Source organism: Dysidea avara, chromosome 2 (genome assembly GCF_963678975.1).
Source record: "Dysidea avara chromosome 2, odDysAvar1.4, whole genome shotgun sequence".
NCBI classification, from domain to species: Eukaryota; Metazoa; Porifera; class Demospongiae; order Dictyoceratida; family Dysideidae; genus Dysidea; species Dysidea avara.
The window spans coordinates 35,582,192-35,605,403 of record NC_089273.1 but is presented as its reverse complement, the minus strand read 5'-3'; the positions used below and the strand labels follow the sequence as shown (position 1 = coordinate 35,605,403).

At 36.5% G+C, this 23,212-nt stretch overlaps 1 protein-coding gene across 1 annotated transcript in view; it reads left to right on the top strand.

Moving 5' to 3' along the window:
- Nucleotides 1-22,598, top strand: part of LOC136247186 (uncharacterized) — a 45,363-nt gene extending 22,765 nt beyond the window's left edge. Inside the window, exons 2-3 of the mRNA XM_066038827.1 lie at nucleotides 11,560-13,657; nucleotides 22,277-22,598. Coding sequence (XP_065894899.1) covers nucleotides 11,560-13,657; nucleotides 22,277-22,428 — 2,250 coding nt within the window. The 3' untranslated portion in view covers nucleotides 22,429-22,598. The remainder of the gene's footprint in view (nucleotides 1-11,559; nucleotides 13,658-22,276) is intronic.
- Nucleotides 22,599-23,212: the final 614 nt, after the last annotated feature.

The window sequence follows — 23,212 nt, the reverse complement described above, 5'->3', positions numbered from 1 at the left end:
AAACAAATCACCCTGTAGAAAGATCAACTAGAAGAAATCACCTCGTAGAGAGTTCAGCTTCAAAGAAACAATCATGTGAGAGTTCAGGTACAAACAAATTGTCCTGTAGAGAGATCAGCTAGAAGAAGTTACCTTGTAGAGAGTTCAGCTACAAAGAAACCATCATGTAGATAGTTCAGGTACAAACAAATCACCCTGTAGAAAGATCAGCTATAGAAGAAATCACCTTGTAGAGAGTTCAGCTACAAAGAATCTATCGTGTAGAGAGTTTAACTACAAACAAATCACCCTGTAGAAAGATCAGCTATAGAAGAAATCACCTTGTAGAGAGTTCAGCTACAAAGAAACCATCATGTAGAGAGTTCAGCTACAAACAAATCGGCCTGTAGAGAGATCAGCTAGAAGAAATTACCTTGTAGAGAGTTCAGCTACAAAGAAACAATCATGTAGAGAGTTCAGCTGCAAACAAATCACCTGTAGAGAGTTCAGCTAGAAACAAGTCACCCTGTAGAGAGATCAGCTAGAAACAAGTCACCTTGTAGAGAGTTCAGCTAGAAGAAGTAACATTGTAGAGCTACAAAGAAGCTACCATGTAGAGTTCAGCTGCAAACAAATCACCCTGTAGAGAACTCAGCTACAAACAAATCGCCCTGTAGAAAGATTAGCTAGAAGAAATTACCTTATAGGGAGTTCAGCTATGAACAGATCACCCTGTAGAGAGTTCAGCTACAAACAAATCACCCTGTAGAGAGTTAAGTTACAAAGAAACCACCATGTAGAGAGTTCAGCTGCAAAAAAATCAATCACTCAGTAGAGAGTTCAGCTAGAAGAAGTCACCTTGTAGAGAGTTAAGCTGCAAATAAATCACCCTGTAGAGAATTCAGCTACAAACAAATCACCCTGTAGAAAGATCAGCTAGAAGAAGTTACCTTGTAGAGAGTTCAGCTACAAAGAAACCACCATGTAGAGAGTTCAGCTGCAAACAAATCACCTGTAGAGAGTTCAGCTAGAAACAAGTCACCCTGTAGAGAGATCAGCTAAAAACAAGTCACCCTGTAGAGAGTTCAGCTAGAAGAAGTCACATTGTAGAGAGTTCAGCTACAAAGAAACTACCACGTAGAGAATCCAGCTGCAAACAAATCATCCTGTAGAGAGTTCAGCTAGAAGAAGTCACCTTTTAGAGAGTTCAGCTACAAAGTAACCACCATGTAAAGAGTTCAGCTGCAAAAAACTCAATCACCTTGTAGAAAGATCGGCTAGAAGAAGTTACCTTGTAGAGAGTTCAGCTACAAAGAAACCACCATGTAGAGAGTTCAGCTGCAAACAAATCACCTGTAGAGAGTTCAGCTAGAAACAAGTCACCCTGTAGAGAGTTCAGCTAGAAGAAGTCACATTGTAGAGAGTTCAGCTACAATGAAACTCCCATGTAGAGAGTTCAGCTGCAAACAAATCACCCTGTAGAGAACTCAGCTACAAACAAATATGCAGTGAAAAAGATCAGCTAGAAGAAGTTACCTTGTAGAGAGTTCAGCTACAACGAAACCACCATGTAGAGAGTTCAGCTACAAACAAATCACCTGTAGAGAGTTCAGCTAGAAACAAGTCACCCTGTAGAGAGATCAGCTAGAAACAAGTCACCTTGTAGAGAGTTCAGCTAGAAGAAGTCACATTGTAGAGAGTTCAGCTACAAAGAAACCACCATTTAGAGAGTTCAGCTGCAAACAAATCACCCAGTAGAAAGTTCAGCTATGAACAGATCACCCTGTTGAGAGTTCAGTTAGAAACAAGGAATCCTGTAGAGAGATCACCTAGAAGTATCGCCTTGTAGAGTTCAGCTACAAACAAATCACCTGTAGAGAGTTCAGCTACAAACAAATCACCCTGTAGAGAGATCAGCTAGAAGAAGTTACCTTGTAGGGATTTCAGCTACAAACAAATCACCCTGTAGAGAGTTCAGCTACAAAGAAACTATCCTGTAAAGAGCTCAGCTGCAAACAAATCACTTGTACAGAATTCAGCTACAAACAAATCGCCCTGTAGAGAGATCAGCTAGAAGAAATTACCTTGTAGATAGTTCAGCTACAAACAAATCACCCTGTAGAAAGATCAGTTAGAAGAAGTTACCTTGGAGAAAGTTCAGCTACAAAGAAACCATTTTGTAAAGAGCTCAGCTGCAAACAAATCACCTGTACAGAATTCAACTACGAACAAATCACCCTGTAGAGATCAGCTATAAGAAGTTACCTTGTAGATAGTTCAGCTACAAACAAATCTCCCTGTAGAGAGATCAGCTAGAAGAAATTACCTTGTAGAGAGTTCAGCTACAAAGACACCACCATGTAGAGAGTTCAGCTGCAAAGAAATCACCCTGTAGAAAATTCTGCCAGAAACAAATTGCCCTGTAGAAAGATCAGTTAGAAGAAGTTACCTTTTAGAGAGTTCAGCTACAAAGAAACCATTCTGTAAAGAGCTCAGCTGCAAACAAATCACCTATACAAAATTCAGCTACAAACACATCACCCTGTAGAGAGATCAGCTAGAAGAAGTTACCTTGTAGATCGTTCAGCTACAAACAATTCACCCTGTAGAGAGAGCAATTAGAAGAAGTCACCTTGTAGAGTGTTCAGTTACAAAGAAACCACCATGGAGATTTCTGTAATCAATATATGTGACCAGATTTGCGAAAAGGGGTCTTCCACACACATCCAATTCCGTAAATGTTGGAGACCATAACTCAGTGTTCAAGTAACATATTAATCTGAACATTTCACCATGTATTCAGCTATAGTGGTGCTCACCACTGCCCAAATATCAAGGCAATAGCTCTTTCCAATCTGAAGTTATCAATTGTCAAAGTTGGCAAATTGGACCCCTTTTCGCAAATCCGGTCACATATGTATTATACAGTATATATAATTTGTACATTTACTGATAAAATATTTAAAGTACATCTACTTCATCTTTTCTTCTTCCTGTAGTAAAGAAAAAAACATAGGTTAAAAAAGTCCCAAAGCTGGCCATAGGCCGGCTTTGGGGTATACAAATACAAAAAGAAATGAAATCTAATCCAAAACAGCCAAGCTGTAAAAAAAGTGTGCGGCCCTCAGAAAGGCTATGGTGAAAAAAGATGTGAAATCCAAGGTGGCGGCCAAGAAATGGCTGTGATGGTAGGTTAGTGGTAAAAATTTTAATAACGACAATTCAGGTGAATTTTTGTGAAGCGGCACAAAAATTCACCTGAATTGTCATTATTAAAATTTTTACCACTAACCTACCATCACAGCCATTTCTTGGCCGCCACCTTGGATTTCACATCTTTTTTCACCATAGCCTTTCTGAGGGCCGCACACTTTTTCTACAGCTTGGCTGTTTTGGATTAGATTATCTTGCCAATAATTATTATTGGCAAGATGGCATTCAAAAATTGAAAAGGAAGGCCAATGGATTAATTAGGCCAAGTTTTGGGCCATTGAGGTCTCAAAACTGGCTAAAATGAAAGGAAATTCAAAGCAGAGGTATAATATATTAATATTCAACACCACTGAGCTGTACAGCCACATACAGTCATCCCCACGCTCACCAAGGCTCCTTATAAGGCCCCATACCACACGTAGGATCGCCACTGGGCTTGGGAAAAGCAGCCAGCAAAACCAGACCACTCAAGTCTAGCCGATTTTGATTGTGGAATTAGATAGATTATTCATGCAGCTTTGTGTCCTGGGTGAAAAATCAAATCTGCTGAAATGGGCGATAAGACCGATTTTCTCAGACTCGGTCACATATAACTGTGTCACGTGAGATCACGTAAGTGGCTGGCACTACTTCTGGATGTTTTTCATGGTAAGTTAACTGTTCTGGAGTATCTAATGGTTGAAGCTATGTGCACCAAATTTTCACACGTTTTACACCAATTCCTTACCTTCCAGTACAGCCACTGTGCAAGTAGCCAACAACTGAGTTTCCCACCATTTTAGATAGTTTTTAAATCGAGGTTGATTGTATAATACGAGCTGCAAATTGGGTGGGAGGCGGGGATCTGGAAGGTGCGCAAGATGGTGTTCAAAAATTGAAAAGGAAGGCCAATGGATTAATTAGGCCAAGTTTTGAGCCAGTAAGGTCTCAAAACTGGCTAAAATGAAAGGAAATTCACAGCAGAGGTACTTATTTAATACCACAGAGCTGTACAGCCACATACAGTCATCCCTAGGCTGACCAGAGCTCCATTAAGGTCCCAAACCACACGTACGGATCGCCACTTAGCTTGGGAAAAGCAGCCATTAAAACCAGACCACTCAAGTCTAGCTGATTTTGATTGTGGAATTAGATAGTTTATTCATGTAGCTTTGTGTCCTGGGTGAAAAATCGAGTCTGGTGACAAGGGCGATAAGACCGGTTTTCTCAGACTGGGTCACATATTTAGCACAGAGGGCCTTGTCCATTTTGTATAGATTAACTAAAGCAGGAAGCAACGATTGTGGAGTAGTAGTTTTGTAATCTCTATTCTTCAATTCAACAGCATTGGTTGATGGTGGACATCTCTTTCAAGTATCAACATCCATATCAGCATGATCTTTATGTAGCATTTTTAAGGGTTGGGGCCTGATCCACCATTCAGCCCTTTACTTAGCAGAAGCACAATTGCAGTTTTTGTCCAGAAATTCCAATGACAAATCTTTTAAAACATTAAGTAGAGTTTTTGCAGATGATTGTGAGCACAATTAAAAAAGTATTCCAGTGCACTAGGGCCATTGCAGTGAGTAATAGCTGTCACAATTTTGTTGAATATTAATTTTGCTTTTCTTTAACCTTTTGCATACTCTGTCACATACATGTTGCCAGGATCTAATCTAATGCACCTTGTATCCTTTCAGTAATTTCATGGCTGAATCTTCTCCAATACTTCTTTTTAATCCATTTATTTTAGCATCTGACCATTCTGTCACTATTCCTAAAAGGGTTTCAATTTGCTGGAAAATGGGATGATCTGATTTGCATTTTAAAACATTTTGGTGAAAGCAAGTGCATGTGCATCACTATTTTGATGGGAAAGATGTACCCAAACCATTACTTCCCATTCCATTAAGTGATAGTCAGATGCTACAGTATTAGACAAGTATTTTATGTACTTTCATTGTACGTTATATCTGTTTGCATAACTCAGACATTGATAACAATTCACTCATATATGGATTTGTTCTGAATATGCATTTTATTCCATCCTCCAGTCCAGCAAAAACTAGTATGGTCTTGATAGTTATTTTAACCACATATCCTTGAGTAGTGTTACCTAGCTATTTAATCTCTTCTGCATCAATTTTATCAAGATTCTGTTCCTTTTGCAAAAAGTCAAATGTTTTCTCTGTAGATGACATCAGTTTGGCCTTTTTTGATTCAGTCCTTATTCACCCCAAATATTTATTAGCTTTATCAACTACACCTGGCTCACATTCTACTCCCTTTCCTTCACTTTTATCAATGGGTGTTAGTGTTGAATTATGTGATGTAGCTCTAGAAATATTTTCCTGTATGCACTTGGCAATTTTAGTTGGCCCATGAATTGCACAACTGTGTAATTAATCAGATTTTTCTTGTTTTTTTTCGACAAATGCAAATATCCAATGATGGTTGTCAATTGAGTTTTCTGGAGATAAATATGCAAACTCTACTGGACAGTCATTCACATGGTTTAGTGGTGCAGATGGATGCAGTTTACATTGTCTTTTGTCTCGCACTGCAGCAACATAGCTGCATGAAGGCTCACTGCATACTTTCACAGGACCACAGGGTGCAGATTTACAGTAAATATTTGTGACTTGGGCCTGCGAAAACAGGGCATGTGGGCACAAACTACACCCCATCCCTTTACAGGTCATACCTCAGTACTGGAATAGAATTCAACATTTTCTAATTTTCTTTCTCACTCATCATTTGCCTAGCTATCATTAGTGGTGGTGTTCTTTCCCAATTCTTACTTTTATAGAGTTAATTGAGGAGGTTGAAAGTAGTGCACTATTCTTTGTTTCTGGTTGGTACTGTTTCATTAATCCTAAAGGTATTGTAATCTTATTGTCTTCTGTAGCAGTGAATTCATGACTTTTAGTTGTAATTAATTTTGGTATACACCCAGAATTGCATAATGGCCATTTTTATCAGTTACTTCATTTCTCTCACCTTTACCCCTATTGTATCTATAGCATTTTCCATACTTCTATCGGGCAGAAAATAGTGTACAATCTAAAAATACAGGGTAGCTAGCTGTAGTTGCATTGAAGCAATACAATAGTAGCTAGTTTACCCTCGCACGACTAAGGGAATTGTGTGTGAGTATACTGCAGCCACTATACAGTAACTAGAAGGGCTACTCTGATAATGACACCAGCAGCCAATGGTTCAGCATCCACACAGCCACTGGGTTGCACGAGGCAAAGAGGATCATGTTTCCAAAGCAGAGCAGTAGTAAAATCCATGAGATCTTGATCTCCATAGGGAACACTAATGTTTAACAAGGAATCTTGTTTAACAATGCCCATGTGATTAAATTGCATCAGGTGACATTTGTATCACGTGATTTACAAAGTAACCTAAAATCTTTCCAGGGGTAAGGCTATCAAGTGGATCTCCTACTTTCTACCAGCATTTTACGTCAGTGTAAAGTACATAAAATCTTCGCATGAGTGACCCAAGGGTATAGTAACGTTATTCCTTCCCATGAGTGACCCATGGGACTACTCACATTAAATCTTCCCATGGGAGCCACATGGGATTAAGTGCCCTTTACGTCAAAATCTAAACGACCCCTGGTTAGTATTGGGATTAGGCAAGTTATATAGTGCCGGCAGTCATGTGCATTTTAAAAAACTTAGCTTAGGAAAGTGAAAAAAAGGGTTGTCTAAACGAGGGCTCAAACCCGGGCATCCGTATATACTCATAAGCTATGTTCGTAATGATTATACCACCAGTGCTGCAGCTACTGAACTTCTTTAGTTTCTACCTTATAAACATCCGACTGAAGTGACTTCTATATATAACAAGAATGAAGAAGAAACCAAAGCTGAACCCTAGCCTACCCCTAATGCTAAGGAACTACTTTTTGCGTCCCAAAAGTTGAATGCTAGGGGCAACCTACTAGACGTGTGCCCTAAAGTTGAATGCTCGGGACATATTGGACGCGTACTAACTCTAGCTCGCCTAGACATGACTGGTTCATCTGATAGTCCAGCAAATGATGGACTTGTGCTGGTAAAATAGCCGTTCATGTTCATAACCTGTGCCGGTACTATATCCACTTTGTTGGGATTATGTACCAGATTGCCATTGTATCAGTGTTATTAATTTATAATAACAATTTCATACTTAATTATAAAGTTAGGTTCCGCAATTCGAAAACCAACTTTTACAATTTGATCCCTATCATTGAGGGATGTACATCATAGAACCCTATTTCTAGATATACCATAAAGCCGGAGGCATGATTGTTGTCTGCACAGAAATAATATAGATTTTAGTATTTTGCGATATGCAAATTTTTTTAATTTCGTGCTCTATACAAAGGACCAGATAAAACTTGCTACTTAGCTAGCTAGATATTATCTAGAGTTATTGTAGTCAAAAAGTACATACAGTAATAAGCACATAATTCACTGGGTTCCCAGTGCAGGCTTGCTTTCTTTCAAAATCAGGAAACAAAACACGAATTTTTGAACTCAAACTGCCCTACCAGACAAGATAAAGTCAACTTTTCCTCATAGCGATGCAATAAGGTTGGATGTATAGTCTGTCTATGCTGTTAGTCTGGAAAGGATCTGAGACTTCTCACCATCCGGGTGAAGAGCATCTAAAATTTTGTTCGTCATTCCAAGGAATTCTCTCAATGGTGCCAAGGTCCTTTCCAATGCTTCTGATGCCACACTGGTCAAATAATGTTATTTTTATTATTATTATTGTTGTTAATTAGCAAAGCCCACTAGGGGCAAAACAATAATGAGCATTACAATCATAATTATACTTACAGCATTCTTAAATGTTTCAAGGTCTATTGTGTCGATGTTAGGAATTTGAAGGGAGTTCCACTGAATAATTGTTTAAGGGAGGAAGAAGTATATATTTGTACACATCAACTCTCATTTGCAATTGAGTTAACTTGAGGGGATGTTGAGCACAGGTGTTGTTAGAATGATGATAAATGATGGTCCAGTACATTTGGTAGTAACAACAGTTGGTGCTTCTGTGACTTCATAAGACGCAGTATATCAACAGCTCACCAGGAGCTCCACCCAGTTTGAATTAAAAATGAAAATTTTGTGTTTTACTTGGTTTGTTTTGGGATATTTTGCAACATAATGGTGATATAAAGTGATCTAGTAAACGCTGCTTGAAGTTTCTTAGTTTACTACAGTGGTATATCCCACTATATGGAACAATACATTGATGTTATTTTAGTAGTTTTTCAGTAACCCTGCATTCACTGATGTTTCAATGAGAGTTTAAAACAATTATGTTCCATATACTTAAAGTTACTGACATTTTACTGTCAATACAACTACAGTAAAGGAGCTTAACAAATTAGTAAAACAAGAACCTTCAAGCAGTGTAAAGATCTGAGGTGAAGTAGTGAGGCTAAGCTCATATCAGTTTTTGAAGACATACAATTGGCCATGGATAATACTTCCTAAGTAGATCTGATTTTCATCAACTTTAGGAAAACATTTGATACAGTTCTACATTGTAGACTCTTAAACAAGTTTTCTTGCTATGGGATTCAAGGTACAATTTATGACTGGATAAAGATTTGGCTGACTCAGTCAACACAGCGTGTTGTTGTGAATAGACATGGTTCAAATTTTGTGTAAGTTTAGTCAGGTGTTCCCCAAGAACCTGTTCTTGGTCCATTGATATTTTTGCCCTACACTACATTAATGACATCAAGTGTGGCATCTCATCCCATTTGAAATTTTCGCAGATGATTGCATATTATATCGAACCATCAAAAGTCAGCAAGATCAATTTTTACAACATGACCTCAACCTTATAATAAAATGGACTGAAAGTTGGCTAATGGAATTAAACACTTTGTTCCAAGTGTGTGGTACTCACCCATAGTAGACTAACATCTTCTCCTACATTCAAGTATACTATCAGAAATCACTTTTTTTTGTAGCCACTTACCCAACACCCTTTATTTAAGAATTCTCTTTGACTCAAAAATGTCATTTTCACCACATATTAATCAAGTTATCTCTAAACTAAGAGTGCATTTATACTTTTCTTTAAAAAATTAGATTCTTGACTTTTATAACATCCAGTTTTATTCCTGAATTATCTGATGCCTTTTTGTTTTACTACCAGTCTCTACCTCTCCTATATTGTGACCTAGAAAATCCACAAACTTTGCAGCGTATTTACACTAGATGCAGAATTCAAACTATTGTGGCGTAATTTAATATAGGGCGATTAACACTTCAGTGTAAACACATGCCGAACCGAGCCATGCAAATTGGAATGGGGCTACCTACCTGAGGTGCAGTTTGATTCAATGCGACTCACATCTGCGTGTAAACAGTTGTGACCTTGCAGGTGGATTTAACTCTAATAAACGAAATAATACTATGGATAGTTACAGCTAAAATGGCGACTGTAATGATGAAATGAAGCAACAGCAAAGTATTTAGGCGACAATAGGGAAAGACAGCTTCAGGAACAACACAAGGGCTCAAAGCAAACGTGTACGCGTGTGAATCGATAGTTAACTAATTATGCGGAGTTGAGAGTTGTCGTCAACACCGAGGCCAACACTTCAGACTTTATCATGCCTACTAACCTGGCGATTCAGAGAGCACAAATCCTTTTAAACTCCATCTAAAACCTTTACTTCGATGCAAATTATGATTGTGGGTTTACGTTTTTTACAGATTGGAGTGGGCTCGCCTTCGTGGTATAAACAAGGATCAAAAATGATCTAGATCGCACTGAAGCGATCTCATCCAGAGTAATCTGTAGTGTAAACATGCTGTTATTATATCAGTAATAATTGTCAATCCATTGCCAAAAAATAACACCATGAACTATTTAGACACCCATGATTTGCTAATTACAAATTTTGAGCATGCATAAGGTAACTGAAGTTTGATTTACCACAGATGTGAGATACTGTATTGGATGTCGCAATAAAGATAAATCTACTCTAATAGAACAGTCGAAAGCTAGATGTGTAGTAACTTTGAACTATATAATTAGTAAAAGATTGTCAAAGATAGATCTACTCTAATAAAAAGTCAGTATATCCAATTCATACTTCTGGCATAATAATTATAAGTCAGTAGTTATGTATGCCTTTTATAGCACTGTAAAACAAGATGAAAGTATTCAACAGTTGTATCCCAAGATAATATTATACAATTTAATTGCTCATTTCCAAATATGTTTTCCTTTTTACAAATTTGTTTCCCTCAGTGAGCCTATCACCAACAAAATGAGTGATATCCACTCCCAAAACACCTTCACTGTAAAAAGTGCATCCATGAAACTACAAGTACTTGTAAAACAGCTAAGTAATTCTATAGTAAGATCTCATGAAAGTAAAAATAATTACTGGCAACTCAAAGAGCTGATATCTGGAGTGGCCAAGAACCAATCTTATCATACAACTATAACTACCATGCATTGGCTGTAAAATAGGTGCACCCATCAAAACAAAAGTAACTGGCAACTGAAGTAGCTGATATCTGAAGCGGCCAACAATGAATATTGACATACATGTACAATCAATTGCAACTAATAAAAATATAACGTTGGACCTTAAGCTGTGTTCTATATTCACTGTAGCTGCATCCTAAAGTAACCTCTTTTAACTCTAATTGGCTGGTAATTTGGCTGCCTTTTATAATAGTTAGTGTACAGAGCAAATAAGATGGCCAAATTATCAGCCAATTAGAGTTAAAAGAAATTCATTTAGGATGCAGCTACAGTGAATATACAGTAGAACACAGCTGAATTGTAAAGGTCTAATGTTAAATTTTGTTAATTTCAATTGATTGCATGTCAACATTCATTCTTGGCTGCTTCAGATATCAGCCGTTTCAGTTGCCAGTTACTTTCACTTTGAAGGGTGCACCTATTTTACAGCCAATGCATGGCTGTTATAGTTGTATGATAAGATTGTTTCTTGGCCACTCCAGATATCAGCTCTTTGAGTTCCAAGTTATTTTTACTTTCATGAGGTTTTTCTCTACAATAACTGAGCTGTCTTACAAGTACTTGTAGTTTCATGTACATGCCATTTTTTGCAGCCAAGGTGTCTTTGGGGTGGATTATATATACATAGTTCTAGCAACTAATGATACTAACTGGAAAACTGGTTTTGGAATTAATACAACAAAATTAATGTGTATGGTAGAAAGAATCATTTACAATGGCTTGTTACCTCTTTAATTACCACCGATCATGCAAAATAGCACACATCATTAATTAAATTTTATTGTTTCTGAGAATCCTAGTACCAAATTATAAAAATTCATTTACTTGTACTTTTGCTTGAAGTGTTATGAGTATTTACCATTATAGATGCTGGTGAAACTCCTATCACTAGTAAGCTTGATCACAATTTCTAGATGTGATATGAATAATATCCCACTGTATAACCCTGGGGAAAAGGTTTTTGATTGCACTAATACAAGTATGGACAAACGTCCAGATGGTGAATGTGATATATTATTTGTTGTTGAACCACTCAATTCTATGACTTACTATACCATTGAGAAAAGTTCAAGAGAGCTAAAGGGGATAAGAGCTGAATTTGATTCCAGCGGAAAGTTAGTACCACTTGTTAAAAATGCATCAAAAACATCAGTTATCATACAAACCGATGGAATTTACAGACCAATAATTGCAATCAATGCTCAAATGCCGGGTCCCACCATTATTGCTGAAGCAAACCAAAAAATTAATGTAAAGGTTTACAATGAGTTGAAAAATGTGGAAGGAATTTCCATTCACTGGCATGGCATGCATCAAGTGGAAAACTCAGAGCAAGATGGAGTTGCTTCTATAACACAACATCCTATTCAACCCTTTACAAGTTATACTTACAGATTCAAAGCCTTTCCTACTGGTACACACTGGTATCATGCACACAGTGGAGCTCAGAGGACAGATGGATTATACGGAGCTTTAATTGTGGAGGATATTATACCAAATGAATATGACCATGATTTCCCACATATGCACACTTTAATGTTAATGGATTGGCAAAAAGAGGCATCCATTGACATATTTTATCCAATAGGGAGTAGTCTTAATTTTTGGAAAAGAAATGATGCTAATGATCCTCCATTTGAAAAATATGAAACTACTTATGGACCAGATAATACTCAGTTAGGGCCTGTACCATTTTGGTCTGGAATAATTAATGATAAAGGAAGGCACTATAACATAAGTGGAAATACCAGCATCCCGGCAACAGATTTGAACTATTTCAATGTTGATAAGGGAGAAAGTTACCGATTTCGATTAATTGGAGCTCAAGCACTTTATCCATTTAAATTCTCAATCCAAGAACATAAACTAACAGTAATAGCTACAGATGGGGCTGAAATTCAAAGCATTCCAAATGTGAATTATGTCATAGTTAACACAGGGGAGCGATATGATATTGTTGTCAATGCAAACAACACTGCTGGTAATTATTGGATATTAGCTGAATCATTGGAAGATGAAAGCTGTACAAATTGCCACAGCCAAATTTTTAATAATCCAATTAACACGCATAGAGCTGAAGCAGTATTACATTATAATGACCATCCATCAAGGAAAATTGATAGTCCTCCTAAAACTTGGGATGATGAGTGTAATTCATTAACTGACTGTATTGCTGTCAATTGCCCATTCACACAGTATAAAAACAACATGACTTGTAGGAATGCAAACAGTTTCAGGAGTAAAAATCACAAGATTCCATCAGGATTAGGTTCTCTTTGTAAAGATACATTGTTTTACAGTTTTGGCTTTCATGGGGAAAAGACTACAGGAGCTAGTTCAGTAGATGGAGTCAATTTTCGCTTCCCGACCTACTTACCACAGCTTGAGAAAGAATACAGTGATTTTTCAATTCATGACAAGTGCCCAAGGAGAGGCTGCAACCAAGATCATTGTGTATGTACCCAAGTTATTGACATTACTGATTGTACTAGGTACAGACAGGCCATTGAAATGGTAATTGTTAATCGAGATGTAGGTGATAATGCTAATAATCCTGAGTCTGCTCACCCAGTTCACCTTCATGGTCACTCTTTCTATGTTGTTGACATTGGTTACCCTCAGTACAATGAAACCACTGGAGAATACCAGAGTGCAAATAATGATATTACATGTAAAATGAAAACGGAAAAGACTGATGAATGCTCACAGTTTATTACAATGCAGGATAACAATGATATGGATATACAAAAAGTCACATGGAAAAACAATAGTGGAAGCTCTTATGATGAGACCATTCTTTATGCTAGGAAAGACACAGTTATAGTACCATATGGTGGCTATACGATCATTAGATTTGTAGTAGATAATCCAGGATGGTGGTTTTTTCATTGTCACATTGAAGTTCACCAGCTAGAGGGCATGGCTGCTGTTGTCAAAGAGCTTCAACTACCATCAAAATCTTCAGGTATGTTATGACATGTAATAGGGGCTAATTAAAAGGGCATCACAGTAGGTGTGATCAGTGAGACCAATTCTTGAATTACTTTCAAACTTGATGTAGCCTACACTTAAAGTTATGAACATGCAATATTTAGTATTTATTTATTGGAAACAATGGACAAAAACAACACTTATCTAACCTGCGTTTTACCTAGAACAGCTTCATGTCTATTTGGTCCTTGTTAAGCACCTCTTAAAACAATTACTACCATGTTTAAATTTAGCTTTGTTGCTTTTTGAACTAAGTGTTTCAGAACTAAATATTTAATGTGTTGAATATGCCCAAAAGGATGATTTTTGTCACATATCGTAATTCACTTTATTTTAGTGCAAAAAAATTCATGAGAAAAAAATTTCGTGTAAAAATATTTTCGTATGATTTGCATAAATGATTGTTCTTTAGAGTAATTCGATCTTGTATAAAATTTTCGTTCAAGAAATTGTGTACAAATTTTGCATATGAAAATTATTTTACGATGGAAAAAAGCTAATTACGGTATAGCACTTCATACTGTGTAATTTCACAATAATCCTTGGGGTGTGCTCTCAGACCTCCCTAGATTAAGTCTTGCCACTGTCACTATTACGTTGATATCCATGAGTCATGTAGTTGAATATGCCCTTTATTGCTAGTAATAATGTTATTTTCCAAAACTGCCTAGTTATAGCTATACCTTTCAAAAGCCTACTACCAAAACATCTAGAATCTTGAAGAAAATGACAAACTTCACATTTTCTGAAGTGAAGAAATGCACCATCACCTTGGCTCTGAAAAGTGATGGTGGAAACATCTTGCTAATTTACCGAATTACGTTATACTATATTAAGTCATTATCATGCTGCAAATACAGTTAATGTATTTAAGGACCTGGGAAATGAATTTAACCCTTAAATCCGCATAATCCGGAAAACTGAATTTGACAAAAATGAATTAAAAATGCACAACATTTTTGCCAATTTACATAGGTGGTTACCAACAAACATATCTCATGAAGCATTTGTCCGATTGCTTAGAAAAAAACAAATTTTATTAATTGGCAAAGAGAAAGCTATCTAACTGTGTATAAACTTTCAACTGTGTATGACCTCACCCACTACAACATGCTGAACCATTTTGTGTCCTTTCATCTTTGTATCGTAATTGTGCTCGTCCAACAATAACTTAATCACGTGATATCTATATTATTATTATTATTAAATATACACACAGCAATGCTGGAATTACAACTTTATTATTATTATTTACTAGGACTGGGTCACACATAACCAAGTAAATTTATTAACGTATATACAACATCCTATATTTGCTTTGTCTAACTGTAATGCACAATAAATATACATGTACAGCTGGATCTCTATTACCTGAACACCTGTGTGTCAATAATGTTTAAATAAATGAAGCTGATTCATTTATATACAGCGTTCCATTCAACTATTTAATAGAACATACACTTACTCTAATAGAACATTCAGCTAACGAATTACTCTAATAGAGCAGTCACTTATACTGTTTAGATAAACAAGCATGTGGATACTCAAGATCCTACTGTGTTAGTTGGTTGTGTCACCATATATTACATGGCACTTTACGGTGGCTTCTACCTTACCCTATAGCCCTGATGATGCCACAAAATGTATTACGTAGCGTCTGTTTGTACTACAACCAGAGCAACTTTTCAATTGCAAACAGGGCAAGATCAAGAAACACAACAAACACATACATAACAGTGGACTAAAATTTGTGTTATTGTGTGACACACAGAGTATATACCACTTAGAGAAGAACCATCCATTAAATGACCTAATAGAACAATCATTAGCCAACATCAATTTTGTTATAGTTGAATTCAAATACTACACCACATAAAGTAATGACAATGTGACAACACACAAAAATGATACAATAAGTGTTGTGTAAGTGTTCATCTTTATCCCTTAACAGTAGGCATTATTAATTAGTTCATCATGCTAAAAAACAAAAATACATAAAATTGCTTCTTTCCGCATCTGAAATGTAGTTACAGGGAACCCTCAGTTCTCAGTTATCTGAACCCCTTTGTTCTCAGGCAATGACAAAAATGTTCAGATAAATTAGTGAATTGTTTGGATAATTGAAGCCCACACATTTACATACAGAGCTCTGTTGAAATACTCTAATAGAACATACACCGACACACAAAATACTCTATTAGAACAGTCATTTCCAATTTCAGATAAACGAGGATATGGATAAATGAGGGAGGCTGATTATTTGTAGTTTATTACAGTAGCTACTATTTCTGTCTCAACGCTGTATTAAAGTGACTGTTCTATTGGATGTAAAAGAGACTGCGTATTCTGCAATTCAGCAATCATGGAACATTCAGTTGTTAAAACATTTAGCAGACTTTTAAAATACGGTACAAAGGGTAGGTCTAAAACATCAGAATGGGTAACACTTGCTGGTATACAGTGACAAGGCAGGATTATATCTTAACAATGATGATTGATATCTTCACAGTAGCAATGGTGTAGCCAGATACGTCACTTTCTTGTTCCACCATCAGCTACCCAGAGTAATTTGAAGTTACAGTGGACCCATGGTTATCTGAACCCAATGTGTTTCAGACAATGGTAAAAGTGTTCACATAAATGAATTGTAATAACTGAAGTCCATACATTTATATGCAGAGCTCTGTTGAAATACTCTAATATAACATACATTTGTATTCAAAATACTCTAATGGCTAGTGAATGGACAGAAATGGGGCTATTCTGTACGAATAACTTGATTGTGTATGAATATTAGGAGGCGATAAATAGAAGCAAGATCAGTGCATGATTACAAAAACTACTCAGTATCGTGGAACAAAAGATTGGCATTAACTCTTTCAGTAGTGGGTTGGACAGTTTACATTTTGATTAAGTTATGTAGTATTCAGTATTCAGTGTGGTCCAAACTCAGAACAGAGAATAGAAGAAGGTATTTGAGACATTAGCACTTATCTAGAAACATGTATACTGCTTAGTGATATAGTTCAAATGGTGTGGCATACTTCTTGAATCAAAAGTTGTTTCTAGGCTAGCAACTCTAGTGGCAGGGCATTTTTATCATGTGAAAGAATACCAAAAAACACCTCGTGCCTTTCAAGTTTCTTCCTATAGTTGGGTATAAAACAATAAAGACACATGCAGACATATATGGGTTATAATTAAGCAGGCCAATAGCCAGTTAGGGCTGTAAGGTAATATTAGTCATCTTACATGCAGTAGTGTAGGAAAAGTATTATGCATAATGCATAACACATTATAAAATGCTGTATTGATGCCCATATGAAGATGAGCATGTCTATGTATGTTGCATCGCTGAATATGACTTGCCCACCCAATTCCCAGACATGGCAAACTCTGGCTACACCCTGCACAGCAGTGTTAAGATGAAAAACAGATGTCAAAAATCTTTTAGAATCCACTCTTTGCATTCCCATAGAACAATCATCAATTCAGAGTCTATCTTATGAGTGTCTGAGAAAAAAGCACCAATAGTTTGGCCTAGAAATTTAGTACGGTTAATGTTACAGATGTTAATAGTGTTTTTATCTAGTCTGGCAGGAGGAAGGTCTGGTCACTCTATAGAGTTGCAACAATGAAATCTGATTAAACAGTGATGTCACAATAATGTCAGTAAGAATGGTATATCCAACATCCACACAAAGTGTCAGTAGTTCTCGAAATAGATCAACGTACAGCTGACAACCAAAGATATTTTCCAATATTGTTATGGATTTAAACAACCAAAGATTTCTTTCAATATGGATTAAGCAGCATTTCCAGATTTAACTGCAAGGTCCTTTTACTGCCTCCATCTTTTCTCTTAAAGAGCATCCTATTGAAGGCTACAATCAGCCTCATCTTCACACAAACTCTTCGTGCATCAAGTGGTAACTCCAAAACAAACGTAACAAATATTTTGTAACTACTGTTACTGTACCAGCAATGCAATCTGATTCGTATTACCTGTTTTCAGTAGCACATTACAAATTTTGAATGTTAGCGTGACCAGACCGTTACTCTATACAAAGGCAGACTAGTTTCTACAGTCACTTATAACCGTGTGGAGTACATGACCAAAAAATGAAGGAGTAAATACTTTTATCAGGTTGAAATTCATTACAGACCGCTTCTTCCTTCAATGCTAGAGATACCATTTAAAGTACAGATCAACTTTACTGGAAGCAAATCGGAATATCCCATTTCACATTATGTAGTGAAGCAAGGAACAAAATAATAAAAAATGAAGACTGCTCTATTTGGCCACTCCAAATAATTATTCTGTTTCCCGTCCACCACTCACATCTAGTTACTGTCAGCTCTAAATGTTCCATTATTCTGTATTTCTTCCACTATTTTCCAACTATTCTTGCATACTGACAGGCTCAGTAAAAGCCATCTTGAAACAGTGTCAGCTCATGTGTCAGCAGTGCTATCAAGTTGGCACAAACTTCACATCTGCTATTTTTGCAACTTGAAAAGGAAGGTGCAGCTTTTCTTGGTTGTGTCAGGCAAATAATGGCTTGAAAGCTGCCAGTCTTATAAATGAAATACTGGAAATGTACTTCCCGCCTGCATGTAAATATGCTTGAGTCCAGGATGGGAAACAAAGTGGAGTGGCCTTAAGATATATTATATTAAAACATCTATAGGACTCTATTTTAATATCTGATATGTACCCGTCTTATGTTATCCTTCCTACTTAGCTAATTAACATTAAGCAACTTACATAGCCACAACACTTTTTGAGCTGTAGCTTCTCACGTTTCTCCCTGCTCATTCAGTCATGTAACACACGACACAAATCTCAATCTTCACTTGTATAGAGTACGTATCACTGTGAAAAAGGTGGGATATAAGATGGTATTTCCAGTAGCTTATTGAATACAAATAAGCTTAATATAAATCCTGTATTATACTCATCTTATACTTTAGTATAATGCATACTATACTATTGCATGTATGGTTTCAGTTTATTTACCACAATACTTGAAATAGCTTATATCTGATATAATGCCCACACTATACCATCACATATATGGTTTCAGTATGTTTAACACATTAACTAAAGCCTTATGTGGGATTGTTAGTATAATACAGGTTATACCAAGCTTTTTTGTATTCAATAAGCCACTGAAAATACCATCTTATATCCATCTTTTTTCACAGTGTATGGTAGCTGCTTAAGCTATTAATTTAACTATGGTTGCATCCACACCCTCGAAGCGTCGGCTCAAACTTTGAAGTAAGTTTCTAACACCTAGTTTAACGTGCAGCAAATATGAACTGGTTACTATGGAACTACAATACAAATCCGGTTCTCGAACCGGTCACACGAGTTCAATGTTTAATTTTAGGTGCAGTGTATATAAAATGTTTGCCATACACCCAAACAAGTTATGCGAGTGGAATGTCTCATAAGTAACGCGTAGTGTGTTTAAATTTGGTTACTAGGAACTTAATAGATCGCGTTATTTGGAAAACCAAACTAATAAACAAGGACCTTGTTTAAAAAACCGCTTTATTGTTTTGACATTCAGCTATCGTCTAACTCAATGCCGGTGAGTTTTCATGTGTGTGCTGCATAGTTTCACCTGTACATTAATTATTTATGATGTCATTTCGTATTATTCTTATTACTTGATTATGTAATTATGGATGTACATACATAATAATTCAAAAATAAAAGTTTAGGCTCCAGGCCTTTGTTCATATCCATATCCTGTAACTTCCCAGAACTCATCAAGTTTTTGTTTAAATGAAGATATAGTAGGTGCTGGATGGTAAGGAATTCCACTTATTAACAACTCTCTGAATAAAGAAGTGTGCTCTCAGTTGCAGTCTGGTTGGATTTTTAAAAAGTTTCAAATAATGGCCTCTTGTGTGGTGTGCAGTGCTTAGTGTAAAGAAATTAGACCAGTCAATATTGTAGTAGCCGTTCAATAGTTTATAAGTCTCAATGAGGTCTCCACGTTTCCTTCGATAATACAGGGAGTAAATCCTAAGTTCTCTTAATCTGGATTCATACGGAAGTTTGGATAGTCTGGGGACAAGTTTGGTTGCTCTTCTCTGCACTCTCTCCATGGTGTCGATATCTCTGGCTAGGTATGGACACCAAAGTTGAACACAATACTCCAAGTGGGGTATTACATAGGTCTTATACAAAAAGATAAACAACTCTTTAGAAATCATTGTAAAAGTTCTTTTAAGCATTCCTAGTACTCTTGTTGCACTTGCAGCAGCTTTATCACAATGTGAAGAAGACTTCAAAGAAGAAATAGTCCATATACCGAGGTCTCTCTCAAAGTTGACTTCACTCAGTTCTACATGTGACCTGGGAGAAGCAGATGTTTCCATTGTAGTTATAACTTGTATGTAGAGTTTTACCAATATGCATAACCTTACATTTCTCCAGATTGAGGTTGAGAAGCCAAAATGTAGACCATTCTTGTACCTTGCTTAGGTCCCTTTGTAGTTCCATAGCATCTCAGGCACTCTTGATTATTGAGTAAACCTTGGTATCATCCGCAAACACATCTAACTCACACTGAACAACTTCTGCAAGATCATTAATGTAAATTACAAAGAGCAGTGATATAACAACTGAATCGCAATCACTTGAGGAGTAACATGACACCAAGAACAAATGTGACCGGTGTCACAGTGATGTGTTTTTCCAACAAAGGCGCTAGTGATATATGTTTCCCTGCCAGTTTCTTAGTTTTTTCATATAACTATACCACGCCCTACACCCGAGCATTTATACTAGTATATGCCTTTCTGCTGCTGATATACTATGACTAGCTAGCTACTGCTACTGTAACCATAGGGCTTACTAGGTACTGCTGCTTCTCACGCGTCACAGTACTAACTACTGCTGCTTCTATGCTATATAGCTGCAGCTACTGCTACTATATTATTTCTACACTGCAGTCACTATACTTACTGCCTCTACTGCTACTATATCTAGCTATATTATTTATATTGCATGCTATTTTATAGCTACTGCCTACTGCTTCTATAATACTAGCTACTGTTTATACTGCTATATAGTATCACGTGTGCTGACAGTTGGCATTTATCTCGTGTAAGGCAGGTGCCTTCTTTGATTCTAAACCAGCACACTTGTGTATCACAATTCAATCTTCATAAAATAATCATTAGCATTCCTTGGCTTGTCTCTCTTGGCTTCTTTTACTAGACGAAGGGCTGGCAGTGACAAACCCGGCAGATGACTCATTCCTCGGCAAGAAGCTGTACACCCATACATTACATGGTGGCCATCTGGATGAGATGTTGAGTAGAAATCACTCCTCTTCAACTACCCACTCGTCCTGTCGAGATACTGAGCAAACTCTCAGTGTCACCCACATCGCGCCATTTTCGAATACTGATTGGTCTTGTGACTGGCCACCAGTAAGTTTACGTGATGATCCGTTAACTTCATATAAACCAGTATAGTAGTATATTGTATTTTTGTAGCTTTGTAGCTTTTTATTGTAGCTGTGTGAATTCACTGTATAGTAATTATATCCTAGTTAAAGGGGGCCATGCTGCATGGGTTCCTTGTGAAATTTGGGGGGAAAGTTGCAAGTTGCTAGCTAGTTTTACTTTAAAATTTAGCTTCAATTTTAAATTTTAGGGCATTTTCAGACCTTTAAATTGCAAAAATTCTTCAGCTCCTGGGGGTTGCACCCCCAGACCCCCCCTTGAACTTCTAATTGCTAGCTATAACTAAATGGACCATACAGCAAGTTTCATGCTGTGTCCCCTGTATGTCAGGTCTACAATTATACATAGTAAAATTGCATATCTGAGTGTCTAATTTTCAAAAATTTCCAGTGGGGGCATGCCCCCAGACCCCCCTAGAATACTCATGCTTTGCACTCTGCAGAGTGTGCTTCGCACACTGCATGTGCAACAGCTCCTCTCTCATTGGCATGTATATAGTAGCAATTTCAACATCTTCATAAATACAGCACAAATTTGATTCTCAATAAAGCAATGTGTATAGATTCTCTGATAGCAGTAAATAGTTTGAGTTTGGCTGCCTTTCCTGTATACGGCAATGCTATGAACAAAGGAAAAGCGGCCAAACCCAAACTATTTATTGCTATCAGAGAATCTATACACTTAGCTTTATTGAGAATCAAATTTGTGTTGCATTTATGAAGATGCTCACACGCTTAAAAACCAGCAACATCACATAATTTTTATTAACACTTTTAACAATAATATTGTATTATGACTATTATCTGATTAGCTAATATTAATTGTACAACTTGCACACCTCACATATGGCCGCGTTATGATATCATTACTTTTTGTTGGATTAAACTCTGAAAATCTGAAAATATGGTTATTATTATAATATTATAAATTATAAACCTTATAAATGAGTATAATACAATATTTGCTTTACTCGGACATGCACTTTTTTATAACTACAAGCTGTTTTTGGATGGATTTATATACACTATGTCATGAAGTTATTTAGAAACATTATTAGTTTTAAATCTAATTACTTAAATTTTGTCGTACACTTTACATTTAGGCTCTGATAGTGATGATGAAAAAGTCACAGCACTTGGTATTCTGCTTGGAGTGTCTATGTTCCTGAATCTTGTCGTGGCTTTATTTCTAGGCTATGCATGCGCAACCTGGTATTGGAACAAAAACAAAGATGAACAATATATTGCTATATAGTAAACGAGTACATGCATACCATAATTAGATTATATTACATGATGCACCTATTTATTGTTCTGAATATGTTTATATGTAATACTGCACAAATTGTCATATTATCATACGTTGTATTTTGCAAAACTATTGTGTAATCATTGCCTAAATAATAATAATTATGCTGCAGTTTGGTACACTCATCCTATTATTTTGGAATCAAGACTTATGTTAGTGAGTTACATGGCTAAGTATGTGTGTCCCAGACAATAATGACACGAGTATTGCAAATGAGAAATTTATAGGAGCAATTAATGTAGTACAATTTCTGTCTGCCTGTAACTCACCCATTATTTATGTTATCCCTCTGAAATTTGAGACTTAAACTTATCATGTCACTAGTAGCTACAGTACACTGTTAAAATGACACTGCTTGAAGTATCTTAGTTTACTACAGTGGTATATCCCCAGTATATGGAACAGTTAATTGTTTGTTATTTTAGTAGTTTTTCAGTAAACCCACATTCACTGATGTTTTACTGAGAGTTTAGAACTTAGTAAAATAATTATGTTCCATATACTTAAGTTTACTGACACTTTATTATCAGTACAACTACAGTAAGGCATCTTAACAAATTAGTAAACTAAGAACCTTCAAGCAGTGTGAGGAATTACCACTACTCCGAGGAGCAATCTGCAGGAGGAGTTTGGATTACTAGCAGAGCAACAGTAACATATGGAGAATAAAGTGATCTCCAAGTTGGTTAAGGCACCAACTTGAAGAGTCCCCATTACCATCTAGCTAGTA